This window comes from Sinohyriopsis cumingii, chromosome 5 (genome assembly GCF_028554795.1).
Source record: "Sinohyriopsis cumingii isolate HCF-2022 chromosome 5, ASM2855479v2, whole genome shotgun sequence".
Classification (NCBI taxonomy): domain Eukaryota; kingdom Metazoa; phylum Mollusca; class Bivalvia; order Unionida; family Unionidae; genus Sinohyriopsis; species Sinohyriopsis cumingii.
The window spans coordinates 6,766,107-6,781,084 of NC_142965.1; the positions used below are offsets into that span (position 1 = coordinate 6,766,107).

Genomic DNA, 14,978 nt, shown 5'->3' on the forward strand with positions numbered 1-14,978 from the left:
CAGATAAAAGTCACTATCTCATAATGGTGACTGATGGTAGTAGAGTCAGATAAAAGTCACTATCTCATAATGGTGACTATGATGGTAGTAGAGTAAGATAAAAGTCACTATCTCATAATGGCAACTCTGAGTGCAGTAGAGTCAGATAAAAGTCACTATCTCATAATGGTGACTATGATGGCAGTAGAGTAAGATAAAAGTCACTCTCATAATGGTGACTATGATGGTAGTAGAGTAAGATAAAAGTCACTATCTCATAATGGCAACTCTGAGTGCAGTAGAGTCAGATAAAAGTCACTATCTCATAATGGTGACTATGATGGCAGTAGAGTAAGATAAAAGTCACTATCTCATAATGGTGACTATGATGGTAGTAGAGTAAGATAAAAGTCACTATCTCATAATGGCAACTCTGAGTGCAGTAGAGTCAGATAAAAGTCACTATCTCATAATGGTGACTGATGGTAGTAGAGTAAGATAAAAGTCACTATCTCATAATGGTGACTCTGATGGTAGTAGAGTCAGATAAAAGTCACTATCTCATCATGGTGACTATGATGGTAGATGAGTCAGATAAAAGTCACTATCTCATAATGGTGACTATGATGGTAGTAGAGTCAGATAAAAGTCACTATCTCATAATGGTGACTATGATCATAGATGAGTCAGATAAAAGTCACTATCTCATAATGGTGACTCTGATGGTAGTAGAGTCAGATAAAAGTCACTATCTCATAATGGTGACTCTGATGGTAGTAGAGTAAGATAAAAGTCACTATCTCATAATGGTGACTATGATCATAGATGAGTCAGATAAAAGTCACTATCTCATAATGGTGACTCTGATGGTAGTAGAGTAAGATAAAAGTCACTATCTCATAATGGTGACTATGATCATAGATAGTCAGATAAAAGTCAATATCTCATAATGGTGACTATGATGGTAATAGAGTAAGATAAAAGTCACTATCTCAAATGCATCATTTAAGGTTTTATATGAACTCTTGTATTTGTTATGCCCTGCCATGATAATGGAAGAAGCTTATTGTCAGTTACCACTGTGTCTGTCTGTCTGTCCATATCACACCTTATGTCCATATCTTTCCTGACATGGAAGGTATGAAAACCAGTCTAGCATCATAAGACGCCAACATGGTGGTGGCAAAGCGTAGCCATGTACTAGATATCCTAGCAAACTTAAACGTTGTTAAATCGAGTCATACATGCATGAAATCGATATGAAAATTATTTATTTTCTCAGAAATCGTGAGTTTTAAAATTGTTAGGTCTTAATCTGAATTATAAAGAAAAATTCAAAATGTAAGGTTGATCAAATTTACGTCTATTTGTCCATTGTCCATTGTCCATGATCTTAGTCGATCTCATATTTGCAGAAAATTATTTGAATACAAGTACCTTTATGATGGACATCTGCTGTCCATGGTTGCCTGTTGAATTAGAGTAATACAGGAAATTGACAGCCATTAGTAAAATATGTAAAGTGCACCAGCAGCAAGTCCTGTTGTAAGAAAAGATAGGTGATGTCTTTAGAAAAATTGTGGAATGGAAGATTATCTTCCAGGGTTGAAACTAGGGAGGAAGAAAAACCACCAACCAATGGGAAGGTACTGGCAAATCTTCTCAAATATCCACATTGGCCGAGCTGAGACTTGAACCCAAGCAGACGGAGGTGAGATGAAAGTGATCTTTAAATGGAAATGGCTTAGGCCACTTGGCCACCAGGGACCTATGTGTAGTGTCTGTGGCTTAGGCCACTTGACCACCAGGGACCCATGTGTAGTGGCTGTGCTTTTACAAAAAGTTAACCTGTTTTTGAGAGAAGGTTTAGTACTTGACACAGAATTAACACCACTGTGAGGAGCAGTTAACATCTTAAAAAGTATAAACTAATGACTCTGTACAGGTAGGTAGGGACCTAATAAGTGATTTTCCATTTGCAAAGCCTTTGAAGAAATTGAGTGAGAAGAAACAGAAAATACTAGCTGAGTAAACAGAGCAAATGCCATATATATTTATTGTCAAAGAAGTGTTACAGAGTTATTAATGTTTTGTTTAAAATGGTTATGCATATACTGTATAATATATCATCATCCATCAACTGTGATTCCCTTCCCCCACCCCTCACTACACGTGATTACTTCAGTCTAAAGGTTGGTATGGTGGACCTGCCACTGATTAAAAAAATTCTCACAGCATATGTTCTAAATTGAATCTTAAGTTGTATCTTTTTATGCTGAGGCCATGCTTAAGGGAAGTGAAACATAGCAGTCACACCTGCTGGCCATGCTTGTGGGAAGTGAAACATAGCCATCACACCTGCTGGCCATGCTTGTGGGAAGTGAAACAAAGCAGTCACACCAGCTGGCCATGCTTGTGGGAAGTGAAACTTAGCAGTCACACCTGCTGGCCATGTTTGTGGGAAGTGAAACATAGCAGTGTCACACCCGCTGGCCATGCTTGTGGGTAGTGAAACATAGCAGTAACACCTGCTGGCCAAGCTTGTGGGAAGTGAAACATAGCAGTCACACCTGCTGGCCATGCTTGTGGAAAGTGAAACATAGCAGTCACACCAGCTGGCCATGCTTGTGGGAAGTGAAACATAGCAGTCACAGCTGCTGGCTATGCTTGTAGAAAGTGAAACATAGCAGTGTCACACCTACTGGCCATGCTTGTGGGAAGTAAAACATAGCAGTCACACCTGTTGGCCATGCTTGTGATAAGTGAAACATAGCAGTTACACCAGCTGGCCATGTTTGTGGGAAGTGAAACATAGCAGTGTCACACCTGCTGGCCATGCTTGTGAGAAGTGAAACAAAGCAGTCACACCAGCTGGCCATGCTTGTGGGAAGTGAAACATAGCAGTGTCACACCCGCTGGCCATGCTTGTGGGTAGTGAAACATAACAATAACACCTGCTGGCCAAGCTTGTGGGAAGTGAAACAGCAGTCACACCTGCCGGCCATGCTTGTGGAAAGTGAAACATAGCAGTCACAGCTGCTGGCCATGCTTGTGGGAAGTGAAACATAGCAGTCACAGCTGCTGGCCATGCTTGTGGAAAGTGAAACATAGCAGTGTCACACCTGCTGGCCATGCTTGTGGAAAGTGAAACATAGCAGTGTCACACCAGCTGGCCATGCTTGTGGGAAGTGAAACATAACAGTGTCACACCTGCTGGCCATGCTTGTGGGTAGTGAAACATAGCAGTAACACCTGCTGGCCATGCTTGTGGGAAGTGAAACGTAGCAGTCACACCTGCTGGCCATGCTTGTGAAAAGTGAAACATAGTAGTTGCACCAGCTGACCATGCTTGTGGGAAGTGAAACATAGCAGTGTTACACCTGCTGGCCATGCTTGTGTGAAGTGAAACATAGCAGTCACAGCTGCTGGCCATGCTTGTGGGAAGTGAAACATAGCAGTGTCACACCTGCTGGGCATGCTTGTGGGAAGTGAAACATAGCAGTCACACCTGCTGGCAGAACCAACAGTTAAAGTTGTATGTTTGCATATTGTTCCTATATCTCTTAGTACATTCTCATTATACTTGGCATCTGACATAATGAAGCTAACACACTTCATTTTATGACGTGCTCACTTTATCTTTTATGATGGGGTCAAGGTTATAGTTTTAGAAAATTTGCTGTAGGTTTTGCTTAAAGTTTCTCATTGCTTATAGTTATTAAATACTTTGATCAGATCTCATTATACTTTGAATGAATTGTGAAGCTAAGACAGTTCAGTTCATTTTATGAAACACTTGGTTACCACTATAACTTTGATTCAAGGTCACATTCTTAAAATATTAAGTTTTAGGGTAACGTTTTTTCATTGTTTATATTTCTTGAACCGTTTAATTAATTTTCTTCATACTTGGATCAAATCATTATGAATCTAAGACCATTCATTCTTTGACATGGTTACTTACCTCTTTTTACCTTGTGGTCATTGTCACAGTTTTACAATATTTGTGTTAAGATTTTAGATAGAGTTTTTCATTTACTTATATTTCCTAAACCACTTGATTTGAATGTCTTAATACTTTAGATGAATCATTGAAACACGCACCTTGAACCTTTGGTCAATTTCCCACATTTTACAACAATGCTTTGATCACGAAGTCAACATGCAGGTCTTGCCATTTTGTTACGGGGAGTATTGGCCATAGATTTGCAACTTTGTGTGTAAATTTGTCATAGTGAATAATGATCAGTACATTTTGTGGATGCGTCTTGGTTACAGACAGTGAGAATTCTGTTTTGACCTGCTAGTTCTGTCACAAAATTCAGATATTTTTTTCTCAGTATGAACATTGGGCTGGCTAAATATAATTGAAATTGCCCAACAATGATTTTAAGTTTTCTGGGCTAGTTTGGCATTGGGAAGCGTCAGCATACAAGTGTACCACCAAAATTAAGTCACTTTACATTACAATTACATCACTTTGCTATACAAATTGAGAATTTTTGGTTAAGTTCGCATTTAGATTAGTTTCTCCTTTATGTTTGATGTCAGGATAATACCGTAAAGGGTGGCACAGTTGTAGTTATTTTCTAATTCTTTTTGGATTTTAGGTGGTGGCAAGGAGACTGCTTACCTAAGTTTTATTGGATGGGAGAAATTCAAGTCTTAGATGATCAATAGTACAAAAGAACCCAAAAAACCAGAGTCAGAAAAGAGAATAACAAGTTCACATTGGTGATTTAAATAATTTTCCAGGTTTTTCTTTACACAGGTAAATGTTCGGGAGGCTGGTGGGGGCGATATACAGATTGAGGCTCGATCTCCGAGTGGTCGTGTTCAAAATCTGTCCTGCATTCCAAGAAACGGAAACTATCTGGCCAATTTCAATCCGTCAGAAGTTGGTAAGTGGATCCCTGAGTTTTGCATAACTTGGGCGGAATATAGGTTTATGGTCTTATTTGTCATGGACCTTATTCTGACCATCCCTTGCAGACCTCTGCTTGGTGACCCTTAGGGTCCAAGTGACCTGTAGGATAAAAACTAGAAATGTCAGAATCACTCAGTTTGGAAACGTTTCCAAAATCACTGGCTGCTGCAGCTATTAATTTCAATGGGCATCTTGCAGTAACTGATGACTTGCAGTAACTGATGACTTGCAGTAGCTGATGATTTGTAGTAACTGATGACTTATAGTAACTGACTGATGACTTGCAGTAACTGATGATTTGTAGTAACTGATGACTTGCAGTAACTGATGACTAGCAGTAACTGATAACTTGCAGAACTGATGATTTGTAGTAACTGATGACTTGTAGTAACTGATGACTTGCAGTAACTGATTTGTAGTAACTGATGACTTGCAGTAACTGATTGATGACTTGTAGTAACTGATGATTTGTAGTAACTGATGACTTGTAGTAACTGACTGATGACTTGCAGTAACTGATGATTTGTAGTAACTGACTGATGACTTGCAGTAACTGATGATTTGTAGTAACTGATGACTTGCAGTAACTGATGACTTGTAGTAACTGAAGACTTGCAGTATCTGATGACTTGTAGTAACTGATGGCTTGTAGAAACTTATGACCAGCAACTTTATAAGTAAAGAAATAAGGCTGATAGATTTATATTTTAAAGAGGTGAACCATACACTTACAATCAGTATTTAGCATCAAATGAATAAAATGTTTTGCCTACTTTATTAGATTTCTCACTTGATGCCCATTTTTTAAATATACAAATAATGTGCAGCCTGTAGTTTGTGCAAGTAAATGTTTTCATGATATAACATTACATTCTATAAGTTTAGGGGGAAATTTTTTCAGTTAGTAAATTAATTGCTTTCATTGATTCTACCCAGTAGAGAATTTCACTGTAGATTGTAAATGTTACACATGGGTGAAACTTGAATGTACATACATTTTTTTGTAAGGAACAAGTTTTTTTCAAATACTTCACAACTATCACTTAAATTTTCTTTACTAGGGTTTTGTACTTAAAAACCCTTGTTGGAAAATGAAGAGAATAATTTTATATAGATATAGAATGTGCCAATGAACCAAAAATGTTGTAAAATAATGCCATTGTTATATTACTTTTTCTGTTGTTTAAGTTGCCAACTTTTGTTAGAACTCCTTATAGTAAATAGATATCCATGGCGGTATTTCTCTAAAAACTGGTGATTTATTATACTATATTGAAAACTGTAGACCAGGTTGTACAGTTCTGTAGACCAGGTTGTACAGCTCTGTAGACCAGGTTGCACAGTTCTGTAGACCAGGTTGTACAGCTCTGTAGACTATAGAGAACAAGAATCTGGAGTCACTTATTTTTTGGATGCATATGTTTTACAATAAAGGTATTCTCTTATTACTACTACTTAAGTTCTTCATTTCATTTTAGAATCGTCAATAATGAGTAGATTTTTTTTATTGAAATATGTTTGTGCTGATTAATGATGTAGAAAATTTTGGAAGTGTTCTGCTACACTTATGATGACGTGTACTGTAACACTTGCTTTCAAGTCAAGTCTAGCTACAAACATGTACCCTGATCTGCAGTTATGAGCTGGTAGATTTGGGTGAATTTTTTTTGTACTGCATGTTTACTTGTTACAAAATACACGGAGCAGGATCTACTGGCACATGCAGTACAGATCTGGATCTGTGTAGTTTGCTGTCGGACTCAACTTATATGTGAGTACATGTATATATGGGAGGTACTTTGAGGATATTGATAACATCCCTGTTAATTCCATTGTAGGTGAATGGCAGGTTTCAGTTTGCCATGAAGGAGAGCATATCACTGGCAGTCCATACCACATCAGTGTGTACGATCCTACTGCTGTCCAAGTGTACGGTTTGGAAGGAGGGACTGTTGGAAGTGGACTCTCATTCCATGGTAATGAACAGTACTGTTAATTTCTATAGTGGTTTTTCGCTCAACTTACCATAAGGACATGTGAACTTACAATATAGCCACCGATCTGTTCATCAGCATTTGCATGTTACCATTCTGAAGGTTATTTTTCTCATTTGGTTTTGCTCCAACTTGAAAAGTGGGAATAAAGCTTCAGTATCTTGGATAAGTTCAATAATGAGTAAGATTCATGCATAGGAATCAGGTGATCTTGCTGAGCTTTTTACCACGTTGGAAGCCATATTTTTGATTGCACATGGTCTTGTACCATTAACATCTCAGATGATTATGATAAAAGATCGTGATTCATTCATAATAATGAGGTGACTGCATCGGATTGGCTGAATTTATCAGCACTTTAATGGCTTTTAATAATTAGTTAATTATCAGACTTGGTAAATTGACTGATATCATCAAGATATCTTATGAGTTTGAAGCCATATTTTTGATTGCACATGGTCTTGTACCATTAACATCTCAGATGATTATGATAAAAGATCGTGATTCATTCATAATAATGAGGTGACTGCATCGGATTGGCTGAATTTATCAGCACTTTAATGGCTTTTAATAATCAGTTAATTATCAGACTTGGTAAATTGACTGATATCATCAAGATATCTTATGAGTTTTATAATGAGTGAGATCATTACATATTAATGAAGGAATTTGCATGTGATTGTCTTATAACTAGAAAGGGTATTTTAGACCTGCTTTTAATAAAACCTGGTAAATTGGCTAATATCATCTAAGTCTTGGATGATATTTTTTACAACTGAGACCTATGCACATTTATGAGGTGATCGTGCATTTAATTGGCTGACTTTTTTACCATTCTAGAGACTGTCTAGGTTAGATATATCACATAAGCATATATTGTCACGTCCTTGACCTTGTTTGTTTATAATCTTTTATAATCCAGGGATCTGATTGATTGAGCTTGTCAGTACTTTTTGATCTGATCAAGTTTTGATCAAACTTGTTTTGTAGTCTTAATAAGTTTTGATCAAACTCGTTTTGTAGTCTTAATAAGTTATTTGACATGTTTCATTATGAGCTTGATCTACACATATATCAGTGAGATTATTTTGTATCTGATTGGTTGTTACCACTCTAGAGACTGAACATCAGCAGGATTTTGCTCAGACTTGGTAAAACAAGTTCTATTATTGTTTTAGATGGGTTTTATATTATTGAGACAATCTTGAATTTGATTGTCTAAATTAGAGACTATATTTTTCATTCAGTTTTAATAACATTTTGTAAATAGGTTTATATTTAGGTATTCATTGACTGGTATTCAGATGATGCAAGAGAATTTTTATTTGTTAAAGTACACAGTAAAGCTGACATGCACAAATTTTTTGGTGTTGTAAAATTTGTGGAATAGTTTGTGTTGTGTTCTTGCTGTACTAAGTAAAGGAAATAATGAGCTGTTAGTTTGTGTAATGATCAGACCCAGGTGGTGCCTCTTTTTATTTTATTTTTATTTTTATTTATTTTTCTTCGTATGCAACAACAATCCTTTGACTGAAAAACCTTTCCTTCAAAAGCCTTTATTTTTAACATTTTACAGTGTCAGTAATTGATCGTGATGGATTGTGGCATTATGTGTTGATAGGTAATAATCTGTAATATACTCATTGTTTCTCTTCTGTGTTTGTCTTTTTGGATTGCAAGGATTTATCTCTGTCAAGCCTATTTCATTCTATCCTTTCTCAATTACTAAGGATGGACTGTATTTCCAGTAATAGGCACTTTTGTGCATTTAGTATAATTGGACTTGAACTCCATGAAAAAAATACATTAGGCAGTAGAAAGAGACATAACTCATACTTAATTTTCAGAGAAAATGATTATACTCGTAGAGGCTACTTTTCTTGATATTGTTTGATCACTTTTAGTATTTAGAATCATTTCAATACAAAATTCTCATCAATGGTAAGCAATTTAAATATTTTCTTTCAAAAAGTTTTATGAATATTTTAAAAGTTATCTTTTGTGAGATAAAGAAAGGAAAAGAATAAAGCATTTTAAATTCAGATTACATGTTTTTAGAGGAATATCCACATTTGCTTATTTGTATAAGCTTCATGTTTTTACATTGTGAACAACAATGGTAAACTGAGTTTAAAATCAAATTGCATGTAACATAATCCCTAATGTAAAAAATATGTACTGCCAGAATTGTGATATATGTAATAATTTAAAATGTATATGAACATTCACAACCAGTATAAGGATAATGTTTATAGTATCATTCAAAAGACATCAAATGTTAACGAGGTCAACCAAATTCATACAGCAGTGGCCATCTAATGTTAATCATAGCCAACCAAATTCATACAGCAGTGGCCATCTAATGTTAATCATAGCCAACCAAATTCATACAGTAAATTCCATCAGATGTAAACCATGGCCAACTAGATTCATACAGTAAATGCCATCAAATGTTATTCATAGCCAATAAAATTCATGAAGTAAATGCCATCAAATGTTAATCATAGCCAACAAAATTCATACAGTAAATGCCATCAGATGTTAACCATAGCAAATCAAATTGATAAAGTAAATGCCATCAAATGTTAATCATAGCCAACCGAATTCATACAGTAAATTCCATCAGGTGTAAACCATGGCCAACTAGATTCATACAGTAAATGCCATCAAATGTTAATCATAGCCAACAAATTTCATACAGTAAATGTCATCTAATGTTAATCATAGCCAACAAAATTCATGAAGTAAATGCCATCAAATGTTAATCATAGCCAACAAAATTCATACAGTAAATGCCATCTGATGTTAACCATAGCAAATCAGATTGATAAAGTAAATGCCATTAAATGTTAATCATAGTCAACTGATTTCATACAGTAAATGCCATCAGATGTAAACCATGGCCAACCAAATTCATACAGCAAATGCAGTGTAATTTTAACCACAGCCAACCAAATTCATACAGTGAATGGCATCAAATGTAAACCATGGCCAACTAGATTCATACAGCAAATGCCATAAAATGTTAATGGTTAACGATAGCAAATCAAATTGATAAAATAAATGCCATCAAATGTTAACCATGGCCAAAACGGTGAAAATGATGATACCTGTTTACTTGACTGTACTTAAAGAACACATAACTCATTGAGGTCTCTTGTACACATGAGTTAAATAACAATATGGATCTCGATGTACACACTGAAATTGATTTTGATGCATGTGTTAATAAAGATATTGAGTAAATTTGTACAACATTAGGACTTATGGGGTTTAAGAGTGTGTTCAGTATGAAGGAGCTTTCCATGGATCCATGGTCCTTACCAAGATTTTCGTGGGTTCCTCATCCACCAGTTATATCAACCTATCATATGCTAAAAAAAATGGCATGAAACCCCAAACAGCTACAGTCACAACAATAACAGCAGTGTAAGCCATATTTTGATGGGATTAGCCTTCTGCTAAACCAGAAAATGCATGTATGTATTCTGTGTGAGACATTTTTAAACAGTAATATTAATAATAGATTACGTGTTATTAAAGGTTGTCAGTTTGAAGGAAAGATTTGGATGATAACCGGGAGGGGGAATCTTGTCTATATTGCTGACTCCATTAAATACAAAAGGATAAATGATCTTGAGACTAACACAGTTGAATATATTTGGATAGAAGTAAACTTGACACAAAGTCTGTTCTGATATGGTCTGCCGATAGGAGTCATATTTCTAATGTGTGGATTGAAATATTTGAAATTGCTGGATTTCATGAAAAAGTCCAAACAAGCCCAAGGAATTGCTGCATCTGCGATATCAAAGTCTTTAGCTAACCTCAATAAGATGATTGTCCAGTTTCCCATCAGTCTTTAGCTAACCTCAATAAAAGGATTATCCAGTCTCCCATCAGTCTTTAGCTAACCTCAATAAGATGATTATCCAGTCTCCCATCAGTCTTTAGCTAACCTCAATAAAAGGATTATCCAGTCTCCCATCAGTCTTTAGCTAACCTCAATAAGATGATTATCCAGTCTCCCATCAGTCTTTAGCTAACCTCAATAAAAGGATTATCCAGTCTCCCATCAGTCTTTAGCTAACCTCAATAAAATGATTATCAAGTCTCCCATCATTCTTTAGCTAACCTCAAGAAAAGGATTATCAAGTCTCCCATAAGTCTTTAGCTAACCTCAATAAAAAGAGTATCCAGTCTCCCATTAGTCTTTAGCTAACCTCAGTAAAAGGATTATCCAGTCTCCCATCAGTCTTTAGCTAACCTCAATAAAAGGATTATCCAGTCTCCCGTCAGTCTTTAGCTAACCTGAATAAAAGGATTATCCAGCCTCCCATCAGTCTTTAGCTAACCTCAATAAGATGATTATCCAGTCTCCCATCAGTCTTTAGCTAACCTCAATAAAAGGATTATCCAGTCTCCCATCAGTCTTTAGCTAACCTCAATAAAAGGATTATCCAATCTCCCATCAGTCTTTAGCTAACCTCAATAAAAGGATTATCCAGTCTCCCATCAGTCTTTAGCTAACCTCAATAAAAGGATTATCAAGTCTCCCATCAGTCTTTAGCTAACCTCAATAAAAAGAGGATCCAGTCTCCCATCAGTCTTTAGCTAACCTCAATAAAAAGAGTATCCAGTGTCCCATCAGTCTTTAGCTAACTGCAGTAAAAAGATTATCAAGTCTCCCATCAGTCTTTAGCTAACCTCAATAAAAGGATTATCCAGTCTCCCATCAGTCTTTAGCTAACCTCAATAAAAGGATTATCCAGTCTCCCATCAGTCTTTAGCTAACCTCAATAAAAGGAGTATCCAGTCTCCCATCAGTCTTTAGCTAACCTCAATAAAAAGAGTATCCAGTCTCCCATCAGTCTTTAAGCTAACCTCAATAAAAGGATTATCCAGTTTCCCATCAGGCTTTAGCTAACCTCAATAAAAGGATTATCCAGTCTCCCATCAGTCTTTAGCTAACCTCAATAAAAGGATTATCCAGTCTCCCATCAGTCTTTAGCTAACCTCAATAAAAGGAGTATCCAGTCTCCAATCAGTCTTTAGCTAACCTCAATAAAAAGAGTATCCAGTCTCCCATCAGTCTTTAGCTAACCTCAATAAAAGGATTATCCAGTTTCCCATCAGTCTTTAGCTAATCTCAATAAGAGGATTATCCAGTTTCCCATCAGTCTTTAGCTAACCTCAGTAAAAGGATTATCAAGTCTCCCATCAGTCTTTAGCTAACCTCAATAAAAGGAGTATCCAGTCTCCCATCAGTCTTTAGCTAACCTCAATAAGATGATTATCCAGTCTCCCATCAGTCTTTAGCTAACCTCAATAAAAGGATTATCAAGTCTCCCATCAGTCTTTAGCTAACCTCAATAAAAGGAGTATCCAGTCTCCCATCAGTCTTTAGCTAACCTCAATAAGATGATTATCCAGTCTCCCATCAGTCTTTAGCTAACCTCAATACAAGGAGTATCCAGTCTCCAAGATAAACTGAAACAAGTAAAAGCAATACAAGTACATAAAAGGCCCCTGGTCAGACCTAGGAAACTATGGACCTATTTCTGTTCTCATTACATTATCAAATATTGTTTAGAAACTGATTGCTAACCAAGTGTATGAAAATGTCAAAACATTTTCACTCTTTCACAAAAATCAAGGGTTATTGATGCCAAACATCAATAGCAAAACTCGCAGATTGTTGGCTACAGAAAATCAGCAGGGGTAACCAAACATGCATATTATTTCTAGACTTGAGGAAGGCCTTTGATTTAGTCACTCATCATGTTGTCTTATCTAATCAAAAATGATATAAATTTGATACAAATGCTTTAAACTGGTTCTCATCCTATGTGTGTAACGGAATGGAAAAAATCACTATTGGTATTGTTCAGTCTAGTTCAGTGGAAATTACTCATCATGTTCACTAGAGATCTATTTTTTGTCTATTGCTGTTGGTTATTTTTATAAATAAGTGGCCATGTGTACAGAGCACATAAGAACTTATTTGCATGCGCTGCTATTATAACAAGTTCAGGTAGTGATGTAATTACTGTAGACTGTAGACCCCATTACAAGAAATATTGAATTGTAGTCTAAACAAAGCATACCAATATAAATGTATGGTAAAAGCCCCATATAAAAAGCTTACCTCTTCTGAGAAACTTGTAAATCTGGCAGTAAATGATGAACTCATTGAAAATGTTATGGAAGAAATACTTGTAAGAGTGATAATTGAATGTCATTCAAAGTAGACAAGTAGAGTTCGGGACGAGCCTAGGCTCGAGCTCGAGGTTCGATAATTTTGGAGCATTTTCGGGGCCTCGAAGCTCAAGGTCAAAGCTCGATGAGCTTCGAGCCTACGTCTAGAAAAATTCACCGCTTTTTGATATTATCGACCTGGATAAACCCGTGCGATAATTAATTGACTGTGGGAATGAGCAGCTTTACAGATTCACACAGCCTACGCTTCCCCATGTGTTGGTCGACCAGTGGGCGGTCGTTGCCTTGCAACGGTCATCGCTGGGGGCTCTTAAGATAATAATTTCGACTATTATGATTGCGGCTGATGGGGAGAAGGGGTTTTTCAACTTCTGCAAGCGAGAGAACCGGTGAACTTCTCAAGCATTTGGCCTGACGATGAGTGGTGCCGGAGGGGCAGTAGGCGCACAACTGACGTCCGAGGGATTTCATTTAAACTGATTTTTGAACAGTTCAAACAACATAAACATGTTATCAGCGATTTTTCATATTGTATCTGCTCTTTGTTTGTTAATTTTTACTTATATTTTATTTCTAAAGCAGTAGCGATGTCAAAAAATAAGAAATCAGCTGTTTGGACTTATTTTAACAAGCGCGAAAAGGATAATTTCGCAGCTTGCAATGAATGTAAGCAGACAATTTCATGTCCACAAGGAAACACTTCAACAATGCGTCGACATCTGCTTAGCATTCATCATATTGACGTCAACAAGGATGAGTCTGAAAGCTGAAGAAAATGAGAACAGTGGATAACTTTGTTGTCAAAACTTCACTGGAAGAAATAGTTTCAAAACTCGCTGCAGTCGATGGATTCTCGATTCAGAAAATCACTCATTCAGAATTTATTCGTCAATCGCTGTCATTAAGAGGAATGAAGCTACCTGCTGATGAAAGATCGGTGATGGCCTTTATTCGCGATTTTGAAGAAAAAGTGAAGCAACAAGTCATACAGGACATTAAGAAAGAACTCTGAGAATCAAAGAGATTTTCAATATCATTGGACGAATGGACAAGTATCGGAAAATGTTGATTTCTCAACATCAACCTTCATATGGTCCCATCAGAATGTATCAGTCTTGGTCTTGTCAGAATTTACGGAAGTTGTAATGCTGAAAGAATGAACGAGCTCGTTGAGGAACATCCTAATTCTTTTGGTGTCTCATTCAAACAGGATATTGTTGCCTCTACTGGTGATGGAGCAAGTGTCATGATCAAGTTCGGAAAAAAATCGCCCGCTCTGTATCAAGCCTGTCTTGATCACGGATTGCATTTGGGTGTTACAAAAACTTTTTACAGAGAAAATTGCCCAGGTCAAGGAATTTCAGTTTTTTCACGCGAAGAAACTGGACAGACTGATGATTTCGATGAAAGCGACAATGAATTGAGTGCTGAAGAAGTTGAGATACAAAGCGAATCATGGAAGGAAAATATAAACACTGTGAGAGAAATCGTTAAATTTTTCAAAGGCTCAGCCATACGATCAGATGCGTTTAAAGCTAAAAGCACAGAACAATTTAACAAAGAACAACAACTGTCCCTCGACTGCAAAACTAGATGGAATTCCATGCTAAAAATGCTAGAAATCTTTATTAAATTATACGATGTCACCAATGAAGTGCTGAGTGAAATCGGATCCAAGCATCTCTTAACTAATTTGAACATAGAATTATTGAAATCCCAAGTTTTGGCGTTGAAACCGGTTGAGGTTACTCTTAATGCTATGAGCGAAAAAAAAGCTTCTCTGAGAACCGCTTATGTTGCTATTAGCTTCATGAGGGAAAAATTGTCTGCACAAGGAACAGAGATCAGTCATACTCTTT

At 36.5% G+C, this 14,978-nt stretch overlaps 1 protein-coding gene across 2 annotated transcripts in view; it reads left to right on the top strand.

Moving 5' to 3' along the window:
• Window positions 1–14,978, top strand: part of LOC149798572 (filamin-B-like) — a 198,825-nt gene that overhangs the window by 60,842 nt on the left and 123,005 nt on the right. For both annotated transcript variants that reach the window (XM_089957384.1, XM_089957385.1), the window contains exons 9-10: window positions 4,751–4,880; window positions 6,745–6,882. In XM_089957384.1, coding sequence (XP_089813510.1) covers window positions 4,751–4,880; window positions 6,745–6,882 — 268 coding nt within the window. The remainder of the gene's footprint in view (window positions 1–4,750; window positions 4,881–6,744; window positions 6,883–14,978) is intronic.